The following is a 15,713-nucleotide window of genomic DNA, read 5'->3' on the forward strand; positions in this document are numbered from 1 at the left end:
TACAGATACACTTCTGAAGAGGGAAGTATTCAAGAATCCTTGGCTGACAGCAGCAGAATTGAAGAGAATGCATCCCCAGCTGTTGCAAAATGTCTCAGTTCGAACTATCCGACACCGCTTGCAGAAGGAGCTGGGTTTGCCAAGCTGCACCGCAGACAAGAAACCGCTTCTCACTGACTGCATGAAGAAGCAGTGCATTCAGTTTGCCAAGAAGTATGCACACTGGACATCGGATGAGTGGAGAAAAGTTATGTTTTCTGATGAATTTTCTGATGAAAGCACATTTCAAGTGCTCCAGGTGTGTTCTGCCAAAGTTCGTCGCCCTGCCTCTTGTAGTCGATATGACCCTGCTTACACGGTGCCGACTGTTAAGCACCCACGATCAGTGATGGTATGGGGGGTGTTTCTCAGGTGAAATGGGGAGGGGAGGCCTCTACTTTCTTCCTAAGAACTTGATGATGAATGGTGGCCAGTACATTCAAGTTCTGAACAATCATTTGTTAAACTTTTTTGCTATTCATGGGTGTGGCTTTTTCATGCACGATTCAGCTCCATGTCATAAGCCAAGAAAGGTGACAAATTGGCTTCAGGATAATTGGATTGAGGTCTTCAACTGGCCTGGCAACAGTCCGGATCTAAATCCAACAGAAAACTGCTGGGTAAAGATGAAGAAAATCATGGCAGAGAAGAAGACACCCAATCTGGACAACCTCAAGACTGAACTGACAAATGTTTGGTGCAAAGAAATGTCCTTATATTTCTTTAGAGATCTAAGTGATTCCACACCAAAAAGCATCCAACTGGTCCTGAAAAACAAGGGAAACATGATTTCATATTAATAAATGGCATTTCATGAACAAGCATTGTGATATGTACTATGATTTATGAGCATTTTGGAACAGAAGAAAGGGTACCATAACAGAATTAGGATGTGAAATTGGCTTATTCATCCATCATCCAATCCAGCACTACCCAATCAAGAGCATAATCTAGGGGACTGAGAGTGAAAAGATGCTTATGCAAGCAGTAAATCCCAACATCCCTGGGATGCACAGACCCTTATGGGCCACATCCTGATCTACAGAGTGCCCTACCTCAGTAAACCTCCACATTTAATAACTGCCTGAGAGTAACAAGGCCAATCCACTGCACCAGTGCAGTACAGTACACAGCATAAGTACACACTCATGATATCCCTGCATGTGTCAGAGAAACTGCTCCATAAAGAAGAGAGTATAGTATAGTGCATCAGACTGCTGAATGGTTAAAAAGAAATGCATTGAAATGGTATTGTTTCATTTCATTTTTAAAGGCCTCAACGTGCTTGCATGTGTCACTAATTGTGGCTCTCCAAGCTGCTCAATCTCTGGCAGCCTCCATATTCAGTCCCTTATCCCTGAGGGCACACTCAGTGACCTTATCCCAAGCCTTTTTCGGTCTACCTCTCACAACTCTATCCCTAACGTTAACACTTCTCATTTTCTGCACACAACTGTCAACCCTCATCATCTCTACATGCCCAAACCACCTCAGTCAGCAGAACATAGTCACATTTCACACCTCACCATAAATAACACTCCCCTACCACACACACACACACACACACACACACACACACACACACACACATACACACACACACACACACACACACACACGCACACACACGCACTCTTTGCTGTAACATACATCAATATCATTTAAACAACACATCACAAAGATTACAAATAAATTAACTCCAAGACTCAACACCATAAGGTCACTTGCCCACACAACATTTGGACACAACAAAGAAACCACCACCTCAGTATAAAAAGAATATCTACATTCAGTGATGAAATATGCAAAAACTATGCACTCTAAAACTTACAGACTTCTTATCCTCCCTCCCACTCCCTGAATTTTTCCACAGCACTCTCCTAACCATCACCATACAACATCCCATGACAACCTAGACCTGAAAACCCATGGCAATTCATCGATTGACGTGTGTTATATGAAGGAAAGGGGTCACTGGGAACCTGTCTTGTGAAGTGTGTGTCAAAGCTGGGTACATAAGAGGTACAGTAAGGTGAAGAGTAAATTGCAAGATATGACTGAACTGGTTACCAGTATGAATGTGCCAAGGGCAATGCAAGAGAGATCATGTGATCCAACCAAGGCTGGAAAAGGTTGCAATGTGAGATATGGTTCCTGAGTGTGGTAATGGGTTTTGTTCTCTGAGGAATTCAATTAACATGGAAACTGGTACAAAGATTAGTTCATTCATAAGTGTCAGATGCAGTTGGAAGACGTTTACAAAACTATTAACATGGCCCGCTAGTAACAACAAAGGGGAAACTATACAGGCCGGTTTTGTGTGTGATATGTGGGATGCTGAAGCGCAGTGAAGATGGTTATGCTCAAAGAAAACTGCTAAAAACATATCACTAACACTGTGGCAACTGAAAAGTATCCAAAAGGAACACAGGTAAAAATCCACAATAGGAAAGGTTCTGACCAACAATCAAAGCATATAGACATATACAGTACACTTAGAAAATAAAAAAGTTACAGCTCAGCTAGCATGAGACAAATTTTGTAAGGTAAATGCTCAGCAAAGGTGACACCAAAACATTCCAGCCTTGTAGTGAAACATGTTACAGTACTTTGTATGAGAACACAGTGACATTAAAGAAGGGTTAGACCAAAGGGTTTTTAAGCTCTTTGCCATCGTTTCTCAATACTGATATGATTTTCTTTACTGCTGGAGCAATTAGTTAAAAGGCACTCTAATTTAACCCCTAAAAGACGGGTGTCCACTTATGCTGTCCAACAGTACAAGGGCCAAAAAGATGGGTGTCTGCATATGCAGTCACGCCCCCACAACCTCCCCACCCCCACAACCTCCCCCTACCACCACACCCACACACCATCCCCACCTCCACCACCACTTCCACTGCCCCCCACCTCCCCTCACCCCCACTCCCCTGCCATCCCTGACCCCCCACCCCCAACACCCTCCCCACAACCCCCCATACCCCACAATGCCCCCCACCATCCCCACCCCCCAAACCACCCCAACCCTAACCCACCACCCACCACCACCACCCCAATTCCCCTCCAACCCCTACGCCCTTCCCCACCCCACCCTCCAACCCCACCACCCCCCACCCAACCCCCTACCCCCATCCCCCAAACCATCCCCTCACTCCCCCAAATCATCCCCTCACTCCCCTCCACCACCCCACAACACCCCCACCATCTTCCCCCCACCCCCCACCACATCCCTCCCACAAACCCCTCACTATATCGCACCTGCCGATTATGCCTGTCCTGAGCGTGTCAAAACATTCTGATGGCCATCTTTTAGGGGATAAGTGCGGTATGGCATACATAACTACTATGACACTGATTTCTATGATACCAGTAAAGTGGGCAGCATATGAGTAAAATGTCTGCAGAGATGTGTACTAGCCTAAAATGAAATTGATAAGATGGAGTGTACGGCGCCACAGTGCCAGAACACAACAATGCGTATAAGATTTAGTCTGGAGATTAGGCATTACTGCATGAGTTTTAATGCAGTAATGCATATACAGGCTGAGGTGGTTTAAACATGTGAAGCAAATTTGAGAGTAAATGGATGAAATGCATACTAACCTGAAAATGGAAGGAAAAGTCCCAGTAAAAAGACTTAGGAGAAAGATGGAATGAGATCCTGAGATGGGACTTCATGGTTAGGAGACTCAACTGAAATGCTGCAGGAGATAGTGCAGCTTGAAATGTCACCAACAGATGAAGACTGGCCTGTGCAAGCACGAAACACTGCCTTTCAGAATGTGCAAATAGGCTATATGTACTGTTGTCTGACGCTACAGGACTGGTATCTCGGTAATACTGTATACTAAATCACAATATGAAATACTCTTAAGTACCAAAGTTATGATAATCCGTGGGCTAACCCTACTACACTTACTTGTTCACATCTGTTCATCTGAAAAATATTCAGTACTAGACTGAAAACTAAATACTGTACCATGTTTGTTTTTGTTTTCATTTTTGAAGGCTCCAACATGCTTGCATGCATTGGTCTTGGTCACATAATGGCGCTCTCCATGCTGTTCGATCTCTGGCAGCTTCCCTATTTAGTCCCTTAACCCTGATGTCACACTCAGTGGTCTCGTCCAAGGTCTTTTTCGGTCTACCTCTTGCTACTCAACCCCCAAAATTAACACTTTTCACTTTGAGCACCCAATTATCATCCCCCATCTTTTCCAGGTATAATTAATATGTCAGGAATAATTATTTCCTTGTACAAAGGAAAAGGGGAAAAAGAAGCGTGTGGTAATCATAGGGGCATTTGTCTTCTTAGTATAATAGGAAAAGTGTATGGTAGGATACTTATTGACAGAGTTAGAGAAAAAACAGAGGAATTAGTTGGAGAAGAACAGGGAGGCTTTAGGAAAGGAAGAGGTTGTGTAGATCAGATATTCATTCTTAGATCATTAGTGGAAAAGTTTCTAGAGAAGGGAAAGAAGTTGTATGTGGCTTTCATGGATTTGGAGAAAGCATAGGACAGGGTGGATAGACAAGGATTGTGGAAAGTACCCGGTATTAAGAATATATGGAGTAGATGGGAAGTTGTTGAATGCTGTGAAGAGTATATATGATGGTGCTAAGGCTGCAGTGCGTGTGGATGGTGAACTAAGTGAATTTTTCTCTTTGAAGGTTGGGTTGAATCGGATGTGTCATGTCTCCATGGTTGTTCAATCTGTACATGGATGGGGTAATAAATGAGGTACAAGGTAGGGTAGTGGATGATGGAGTGGCCCTGGTGAGAGAGGATAGTGTTTGGAAACTCCCTGTACTGTTGTTTGCAGATGATACTGTGTTGCTGAGTGAAGACGAAGGGGAGCTGCAAGGCTTGGTGGATGAGTTTGGGAGAGTGTGTAAGAAACGGAATCTAAAGGTGAATGTAGGGAAGAGTAAAGTGATGGTCTTTGAGAGAGGTGAAGTCAGTGAATGTACAGTGAGGGTGGATAGTGAGGAATTGGAAAATGTGAGTACGTTTAAGTACGTGTACTTGGGTAGTGTGATGAGTATGGATGGAGGTTTGGAGGGTGAAGTGCTGGAAAGGGTACAGCAGGGAAGAAAGGTTGCTGGTTCCTTGAAAGCAGTGATAAGAAACAGGGAAGTGAGCATGGAGGTGAAAAAGTTACTACATGACAGTATTGTGATACCAACTCTAACGTATGGAAGTGAAGCTTGGACGTTGTTGGAAGGACACAAGTCAAGAGTGACAGCAGTGGAAATGAGTTATTTAAGAGATGCCTGTGGAGTCACATGGAGAGACAGGCTGACGAATGGGGATATAAAGAAGCGTTGTGGCGTGGATGTGGATCTGACAGGAAGCGTTATGAGGAACACACTGAGGTGGTTTGGCCAGGTGGAAAGGATGGAGGGTGAAAGACTGACGAAGAGAGTATATATGAGTGAGGTAGAGAGGGGAAGAGGGAGGGGGAGGCCGAGGATGAGATGAAGGGATGGGGTGGATAGGTATATGAGAGAGGGGTGTGTGAGTTGGGAGCAGGGCAGTGAAATGGCGGGGGACAGGGTGACGTGGAGGCGATTTGTTTGTGGCCACCCTAAACAGGATTGAGGCATCTGGCAATAGATAGATAGATAGATCTTTTCCACATGCCCAAACCATCTCAATCTACTTCTCCTCATCACAGCATCAATACACTCCAGTCCCATCCTACATCTCAAATCTTCCATTGTAAACCTAGCCCCCCCAGGTCTTACCCTCATGGACACACTGCACATCCACCTAATCATTGCCATTTCTGTACATTTGAGCCCATGAATATCCTCTACCTTTACTGCAAAGATCTCACTACCATACGGCATTACACTCCTAATACAAGCCACATACAAAGATCCCTTAGCACAGAGAGAGAACCCTCTGAATGTCAGGGGAGGCAACAGCTCCCTGAATTCTTCCAACCACACTCCTCACTCTAGCCACAGAGCTAGCTCCTGCCCCACCTCCAGCACATAACATGTCCCCCCAAAATCAAAATTCTTCCACACTCAAGAGACTCACCAGCAAATTCAGTCCTTTCCTGCCTGGCAATATCCACATGCTCTTCCAGACACACTGTATACATAAAATCAGTATTAGCTCGCAGTCTACCTCTAATACCACTACATCTCTTATGTACCCACTTATCACAAACACTGCACAAGATGGAATTACTTCCTATGCCCTTATGACAAACTGCACATGGCCACTCTCCCTCTTCTTTGACAGTCCTGCTCCCAGCGCTAGATACCATTACTTTTGTTTTATCTGCACTTACTCTTAGGCCCCTGTGCCCTGTACTCTCTCTCCATTTCCTAAATCTTTCCTCTGTCTCCCTTTCATTCTCTGCAATCAACACCAAATCATCAGCATACATCTCCCACAGGAGTCCATTTCTGAAGTCAAGTGAGAGGATTTCAAGTACCACGATAACCAACATGGGGCTCAAGACTGACCCCTGATGCACACCAACATTCACAGAAAACTCATCACTCAAATCTCCATTCACTCTTACCTGGGCGTGAGCACCCACACACATGGCCATAACCTCCCTATTCAGCCACTCCTCGATCCCAAGCTTTCTCGTTGCCCACTTCACCACCTCTCTCGGGACTCTGTCAAAGGCCTTCTTCAAATCAACAAAAACAAAGTACAGTTCCCTTTTCTTTCCTATATATTTTTTCTGAAGCAGGTGAACAATGAATATGATATCAGTGGTCACTTTGCCTGGCATAAACCCAAACTGCATCTCATCAATATTCATTCTTTCTCTAATCATACCTTCTAGAACTCTATTATCTTCATCATCTGGTCTAACAGCTTTATGCCTCTCTAATTTCTTCCTTTCCAGTGCATCATCCTTCTCCTTGTACACATTTACAATTACACTCTTCAGCCAATCATCTGGGACAGGACACTCACATATAATCATATTTATCAGCAGCCGTGGCTCAGTGGGTTAGAGCGCTCCGCTCTGACCGAAGGGTCGGAGGATTGAATCCACCCAAGGGTCATTGATAGACATCAGGAAGGGCATCCGGTCATAAAATGCTACAAGCTCCAGTCCAAAGTCCTCTACCCAGGGGCAACGCCTTAGCCCTTTGGGGATACCTGGCATAAAACCAAATTACAGTACAGTATTATATTTTTTATTATAGTGACTAACTTCACTCATATATCTCCAGAGGCTTTCAACATTTAAGTGGTCAACCCAGACCCACCTGCTGCCTTCCCCACCTGCATCCTCCTATTGCCCAGCTCACAGTACCAGCATCAATCAAAGGCCAAAGGCCAAACACTGGATATGATGGATCCAAAACCTTCCCTGTCCCAGTCAAACTAATTCAACAACTGGCTGTAATGCTCTCTCCATGTGCCTTTAATATCCCCACTGTTCACCACTACCCTTCTTTCATCATTCTTCACACACTGCTCACCCATGATATCCCTATTCTCCCTCTTCATCTGGTCTGCCACCTTAAAAATCATATTCATCTCTTCCACAATTTAGGTTATCAAGTAAAAGTCTCTGTAACTCAGACTTCACTTTGTAAGCCTCTTTTCTAGCCCTACACTTGGCAACCAAGTATTCCTCTTTGTTACCATCCTTCTTCCATTCCCAGAAAAGCCTTCTTTTCTCCTTAACTGCAGCTTCTACATCCTCATCCCACCACCAAGTCATTTTATGTCTTGGTGGGCCTCTTGTCCATCCACATACTGAATCAGTAACTCTCACAAGGTTTGTCTTGAGGGCTCTGTACTGTTCATTAACACTTCCATCCATGTCTCCCTGTTCAGTCACCACTCTCATTTCACTATAGAAGGCATCCCTTACCGCTTAGTTTTTCAACTTCCACATATTCCTCCTAGGTGCATAGGCCCTCTTTTTCATCACCTGCTCCTTAAGCACCATGTTACATATCAATAATCTGTGTTGCTGCACACACTCCTCATTCTCTATTACTTTAACATCCCTCATTATCCTCCTATTAGCCCTTCTGACCAGGAAATACCCAATAGTCTATTTGGCTGCTATTTTCTTCAGACTCATAGCTACATAATCTGCCTACTCTCTTTTTTCCTAAAATGTGTGTTGCACACAATCTTGTTCGTTGCCTCCCCAAACTCGAGAATCCTTTCCCCTTCCTCATTTCTTGTACCATATGCACATCCCTCATGTACTATACTCCTTCATATCCTTGAGCAGCTTCACCTTCATGACCATTTTAAATCTCCTCTAATCCTACCATCTTATCATGCCCCATACCACTTACTACACATATCAGGTCATCCCAAAATCTATCCTTCTCTACCTCATCCAAGCCTGCCTGTGGAGTATATGCGGATATAATGCAAAAATCATCCCATTGAACAAAATTTTCACTACTACAGTATTATCCTATAACGCACACTCATAACATTCATGACATATTCTACCCATTTCTCCTTAACCAACACACCCACATCCCCATATCCATCTCTCCTACCCTGCCAAAACAAATTACAGCAAAAATCCCTCCCAGCAACCTTTCACAGCTGATCCACCCCTATACAGGACTTCTTGCACACATACCACATCCACCCACCTCCTCATCATTACCTCAACCTCTTCCCCAGCTCTACCCCTCAAACTTCCCACACTCCACGAAGCCACTCTGATCCCCCTAGGTGATTTAATGTCCTCGGGCTTGCTTTGAACTACATTCTTTAATTGATAATCTCTGATTCATCCAGATATAATGATTGTTGTTGTTGCTCTACCCCCGTCTGTCTGGCTAAGCAAAGCTATCAACCACAAGCCAGCAGTTGCCTTCATGTGTCAACAGCACCTCGCCAGGGTTAGAGCAAGGTCCTGCATGAGGTAGTGAAGGGAAAATGGAGGAGGCATATCCCCCAAGAGCAGTGTGGTTGTTGTTACTGTGTTACTCCAATCTGTCTGATTGAACAGACCCATCCACTGCAGGTAAGCAACTATCCCTGAAGGGCTTTCCTGTAGTGAACCAATGTACCCATGCAGCTGTCAATGCTTCACCACAACATGCCGTGGGGATTAGCCTAGTGTGTTTTCATTCCTGAGTGGATGCCACTTTTGGATCTCCACCCAGTCAACAAAGGCACCACAGGAGGGTCCATGTGACCCCACTATATGGCTGAATGGTTACCATCCAGTGTTGTAAATGGTTGCCTGTGTTACAGGAAACCATTTGGCTTGTCACTTAGCACAGAGCCACCTGAAGTGGAAAGAAGAGTAATAAACAGTGAGAGGAAGTATGGGTGAAATAAGAAGAGAGGACAAACCCAAAAAAAGTATGGTAGATACGAAAGAAGCAGGCAGCACTACAGAAGGTGTGTGGATGATGTGTACCCCCACCATGAGCTGTGTAAAGGAGATATCTATGAGTGTCAGCCCTGACTGACTACTAAAACTACTTGGTGAATCTGCCTGAGTTCTCTGCCAGGGAATGTTGTGCATGGCCAGCTAACAGGTTTAGCTCCATGTCACTTCCATGGTAATACATCTTGGGGGCAGTGATAACCACCCACCTACTATATACCTTCTTGGTGACCTAACAGGTGCTACACCTTGCCTACGGGTGACCGGGAGCTATGCAGTGAATAGGCATCCACCTCCCCTGAGCCAGATACATAATCCAGCTGAACACCTCAAGATACACTGGTACCGGTACATGTATGTGATGACAGAATGGAATTCACTGGGAATCAAGGTTATGAGGAAAGGGGAAAAAAAAAAATGCATAAAGTATATAGGTTTATCCACTTATTGTATAACCAGTCATCCAGAATGCAAACAGTTCACTGAAACAACTATACAGAATCCACATGCTGGTCTCATATACAGCTACAGCAAATTGACTTAGGACCTCCCCCCAACAAGGTATTAAAAAACACACAAATCATAGCAGGCTATATCACAATGTTTGTTCATGAAATGCCATTCACTAATATGAAATCATGTTTCCCTTGTTTTTCAAGACCAGTTGGATGCATTTTGGCATGGAATTACTTAGATCTCTAAAGTAATTTAAGGACATTTCTTTGCACCAAACATTTGTCAGTTCAGTCTTGAGGTTCTCCAGATCGGGTGTCTTCTTCTCTGCCATGATTTTTCTCCATCTTTGCCCAGAAGTTTTTTATCAGATTTAGATCTATGGCGACAATCATCCACTCACTTGATGTAGAGCTGCCTACTTCTTCCTTAGCCTTTATCATTCTTTTTCTGTGTCTGCCCTCCTCTCTTCATATTTCTCCCATCTTTCCTGTCACTTCTTATTGCGTTTCTTTTTTCCTTTACAGGTGGCTTTACATTGAGTGACAAGCCAAATGGTTTCCTGTAAGCCAAGAAACCATTTACTACGCTGGGTGGTAACCATATAACCAAACCATACGTGCTCCCTACGTGTCAACAAGTGGGTTGGTGGAGAATTAGTGCTCCTCCCCATAAAATAAATAACTCAAAGTCAAATGGCCACCCCTTATGGGATTGTGGCATCTGGCAATAGATAGATCCGGACTGTTGCCAGGCCAGTCGAGGACCTCAATCTGATTATCCTGAATCCATTTTGTCAACTTTCTTGACTTGTGACATGGAGCTGAATCATGCATGAAAAAGTTGCACCCATGAAAGGCAAAAAAGTTTAACAAATGATCTTTCAGAACTTGAATGTACCAGCCACCATTCATCATCAAGTTCTTAGGAAGAAAGTAGAGGCCTCTCCTTCCCATTTCACCTGAGAAACACCCCCATACCATTACTGACTGTGGGTGCTTAACAGTCGGCACTGTGTAAGCAGGGTCATATCGACTACGAGAGGCAGGGCGACGAACCTTGGCAGAACGCACCTGGAGCACTTGAAATGTGCTTTCATCGGGAAACATAACTTTTCTCCACTCATCTGATGTCCACTGTGCATACTTCTTGGCAAACTGAATGCGCTGCTTCTTCATGTGGTCAGTGAGAAGCAGTTTCTTGGCTGCAGTGTGGCTTGGCACACCCAGCTCCTTCTGCAAGCAGTGTTGGATAGTTCAAACTGAGACGTCTTGTAACAGCTGGGGATGCATTCTCTTCAATTCTGTTGCTGTCAGTCGAGGATTCTTGATTACTTCCCTCTTCAGAAGCATAGGCCTATCTGTACCTCTGGAAGTCATCCTCTTCTTTCCATCGCCATGCTTGTGCTCTGGTATGATATTAGGTGGCAGGCCGTGCGCTGCAGCAAGAATCTTCATGACAGTCAACTTTGCATGTCCAGTATGTTCACAAATCATGTTGACAGGGACATTATCCTGCCTCCATGCAATGATACGGACCCTCTCATCCCTTGAGCAGTGTGCATACGAAAAAAGAGGAAGGTGTAAGCTCAGAGCGACAGGAACACATATTCCCACTCTCGCTTCTGGGCAAGCACTGACGTGCTGAGTGTTTCACCACCTCCCACCAACACCAGAGGAGTTGCCAGTTACTTCTTGCCCAAAAAATTCACTTGGCAGAGGTGGAAACACAAAGCAAAGACAGACAACTCTCCTACAGCAATTCTTTGTGTAGGTTCTAAATCAATTTGCGGTGCGTGTACAAGGTAGTCCGCAAACAGAACTTCACAAGAAATTCACCTGGTGGAATCTTGTGTGTTGTGGAGTTGACTGAGTCTGCTGGTGTGGGAGTGGGTATGGTGGTGGGTGCAGGAAGTGAATAAATGATGCAGGATAGACCTTGATAATAACTGAGCCGTCACCACAACACTCAAGAAATCGCCCATGAGGGGAAGAAGTGCATTAGATACTGGCCATCCCATACATAGCTACCTAGTCTCTTATGATGAATATCTGGAAAATTAAACTTACCACCAAAATGTCCATATTTAAGGTTAGCTACATACTGTATTTATACAGGTAACGATGTAATGTCACCTTTAAAAAATGGTAAAGGTCTTTACTTGAAGCAGTAGAAGGGCCTTACCAATTTATATTCCTCCACTTTGTTTTCTGAATATTTCTAACTATTCTCATGGTGGTAAATTACCTTTTCCTGCTGAATAATTTTCTGGTGTTTTTATCATCAGGTTCCTTAAGCCGTACCTACAGTTGTTTGTTGAAGGCATAATGGAAAATTTTTTCTCAGCATAATGAAAGGGTGATTTTGTTTCCGAACTTCATGCAAGGTTAGGTTGGTTTGATTAGGTTAGGTTAGATTAAATTAAATTATTAGGTAGAGTTAAGCTAGGTTAGGTTAGGTTTAGATAAACATTTAGGTTAGGACAGTCCCATCCACCCTTTCCAGCATTACACTTGACAAATCAAATGAGCTGACACAGAACATAGCTGAAACATCAGGGGAAAATAAATTTAGCAAGAAATGTTTATTTACCACCCCAGAAATAATCAGAAAAATATAAGACAATCCAGAAGAAAAACTGATTTCATATGGGGCATCTATTGCTTCAAATAAAGCGTACCTTAACCTAAAAAAATTATAATACTTAAGCCCTAAGCATCTGTCAAAGCCGGATACCTGATACTAGCAGATCCCCCTCGTAAGAGAACTCGATTGCGTTGACACACCCATAATGAGCATACAGATCCTTCCGGTAAAGGTTCTTGGAGGAGTTTAGCCTTCGGGAGAGGAATGAGGATGATGCAACGGATGGCCCCCAGTCAGATCTTGCAGAGTGGTAGGTCCTCCAGTCGAGGTAGCGCACAGAACACCCAGATAACTCGCCAATCTTCCCAGCCGTTTTCATTTTCATATATGTAGAGTAACAAAACTGTTGGGAAAATAATTCTTTTCTACATTAATACTTAACCACAGAAAGGTAAACAAACGTTAGCAATACACAGCTTCATCTTTTCCAATACCGGTCGCAAACTAGGAAGAAGGCCTTGCCAGCAACTGTATATGAACTCCATCAATGCAATTTTTTCACTCTTACATGATGGTATACAAAGAGTTATCGAAGAGCATCGTTCAAAGGCAAGGCAGATCGGCCATGTGAGATGTATGGAGGTGCGAGACACGGGTAGAGAAACGTCAAGACGGGCTCAGCTGGTCGCCACCTGATCTTTGTTTATGTTCCCGTGGCCCTCTTCTTCCACCCAAGGCCGAGATTTTCACCTCAAATTTACAGTAACACACAATAACATTAACCTCCACTTATATCGTGCAAGGTAGAGTGGTGCTTCAACTAGTCCTGTCATTCTACAACGACAGCGACGCGGCCACAGGAAACGCTACGAAGGCGAAAACGTGATTCCGAGACAATCAGCTGATGGGTCCCAAGACCTCCATGGCTCCACGCCTGCCTCCGCCACCAGTAATAAGGCGCATTGTTGCCACTTCACCACAGCCACACATGACAGATACAATACTCTTAACCTTTACTAATTTAGCTGCACCAGAACTATTATATCAAAAGGAAGGATGATAATCATGTAATCCCGAACATGTAGCACACTGACAGTGAATGACTGCAATAACTACAAAAAGTAAAACAGTACTGGTTGTATAGTACTACCGCTGGGAAGTGGCACTTTGAAATTCAATGCATTGTAGTACACATGTAGATGAACTGCAATTATTTTGAGAAGTTGGATAAATTGCTAAACCAATTCTACTAGCATCATCTGCTCTCCGGAAAAAAGTGTAGAGAAAAATGCGACGAGGAACAGCACTAAATGACATCCAGCTAATAGTTTATCAAAGGAAGGTAACGTCAGGGGACAGGAAGAGGAGCAAGTATGTATAGGCTATGAGTATTTGTGTAAGACCTCGGAAAAAGCACTCGGCCAGTCAGAAACACGTTTATGTGGTTTGATTTTAACCCGATGAACCTTGCATTGATAGTTATAGTTCACAACCCTCAGGGCATCTAAAGTACAAATGCACACGCACAGTCTATTATTATCAGTAATCTACAGAATATTTTGTTAAGGGAGGGGTTGATTTTTCGATCTCCCATTGAGATACAGCAACTTGTACTATAACGAGTGTTAAATAGTAGAGGAAACAGCCCTGGGAACAATCATTGCCATGAGTAGATAATATAAATAGATGACTACATGTCATCATTATATTAATGCATCTACTTTAGTATACAGGAATCTGAGCCCCCTCTCCCCCAACGCGCATATACAGTATATTGAAATACCCAACCCAACGGGAGACCACGGACAGGGTGGCGAAACACCAATCCCAAGGGGAAACAACAGGAAGGCGCATAGAGCACACGGAGGGCCCAGGCCAGACGGGCTTATGTCTCCCACCACCTTGTGCCCATCTTCCCCTCAACGGAGCCAACCAGAGGAACGCCATCCCAGCTGACTACTCTCCAGCCAGACTAGCACTCGCCAGAATCCGGGTGGGACTTTACCTCCACAGTCCCATGTAGAACCGCAACGACAGCCACCGTCTGCGTTGGGGAGAAGTCGGCCATTGTATGCTTCTCTTCTACCACCCCCCTGCAGGACCGCAGCGATGCCCACCGTCCGTGCTGGGGAAGGGTCGGCCACCATACGTCCTTCACCTGCGGCCTCCACTGGGAGCAGGACCATGGTGATGGCACCGTCCTTGCTGGGGAAAGATCGGCCACCGTCCGTCTCTTGTCTGAAATCCCAGAGAAGGGCAGAACCGCGGCAATGGCCACTGTCCATCCTTTGTCTGCCACCTCCACAGGGAGCAGGACCATGGCGACGGTCACCGTCCGCACCGGGGAGAGATCAGCCACCATCCATCTCTCACCTGCTGTCCCAGGGGTAGGCAGATATGCAGCAACAGCCACTGTCTGCGCCAGGGAGGGATTGGCCACTGTCCGCCCCTCGTCTGTTACCCCTGTGATGCCCCTCACGGAGGATGTCCCTTGCTTGCCTCACCTATCCAGAGGCCAAGTGGGACGTCCTTCTCACTCTCCCCACAGAGCCAGCCCCCTGGTGGAGTTGCAGCTGGAGAGGATTTGGAGTGGTCCCATCGTGAGTCTGGGGATATGCTCCCTACAGCCAGCACCCCTATGTCGCCCCTCGCTGTTGGACTCTCAGAGGAAGAGACGCCACAGGCAGCCCCTGACGGCTGTTTGACCTGAGCAAGACAGCAGCCCTCAGTCACCCAGGGGCGCCCCCATGACTCCAGGATGAGACCTCCCTGGCCCCACGAACTAGCAGTCCTCCTCCAGGAGCGGGCACAGAGGAGTGTGCTTTCTCGCCCTGTCCGGCCCCAGTCCCGAGGACCGACATACTCACTGAGGCCCCACCAGAGAAAGGCCTCCCCCTACACTACCCAGCAGCCCACCTCGGACGACCTGGCCCCTAGCAGTGGTCCTGTGCTTCCTGAGGGAAAGCATGCCCGACGGGACCCCTCCCACACCAGAACGACACCTGTAGCAGCCCAGTTGCCAGCAGCCCAACCTGAGTCCTCCTGTCTCATACTGTGTGTTTAATCTGTACAGTGTATTTTTTAAGCATTGTATTATCTTTATAGCAATATGCATGTAAGGTTGGTTGACCCGAGTTTTAAAGCCCTGCCCTTCTAGTTGCATGCTCCAGACTCGGTCTTGAAGGGAACCCCAGATCAGTCGCTCGTGTCCAGAAAACAAGGAGTTGGGCTCTGAACATGTAGCATATATATATATATATATATATATATATA

General features: G+C 45.2%; 1 protein-coding gene across 1 annotated transcript in view; it reads right to left on the reverse strand.

Moving 5' to 3' along the window:
* The window catches only part of LOC145406359 (uncharacterized), a 110,745-nt gene extending 97,864 nt beyond the window's left edge, over positions 1-12,881 (reverse strand). Inside the window, exon 1 of the mRNA XM_080277519.1 lies at positions 12,591-12,881. Within this exon, the coding sequence (XP_080133645.1) occupies positions 12,591-12,825 (235 nt within the window). The 5' untranslated portion in view covers positions 12,826-12,881. The remainder of the gene's footprint in view (positions 1-12,590) is intronic.
* Positions 12,882-15,713: the final 2,832 nt, after the last annotated feature.

Source organism: Coenobita brevimanus, chromosome 70 (genome assembly GCF_032717465.1).
Source record: "Coenobita brevimanus isolate Jiangsu-jjx chromosome 70, ASM3271746v2, whole genome shotgun sequence".
NCBI classification, from domain to species: Eukaryota; Metazoa; Arthropoda; class Malacostraca; order Decapoda; family Coenobitidae; genus Coenobita; species Coenobita brevimanus.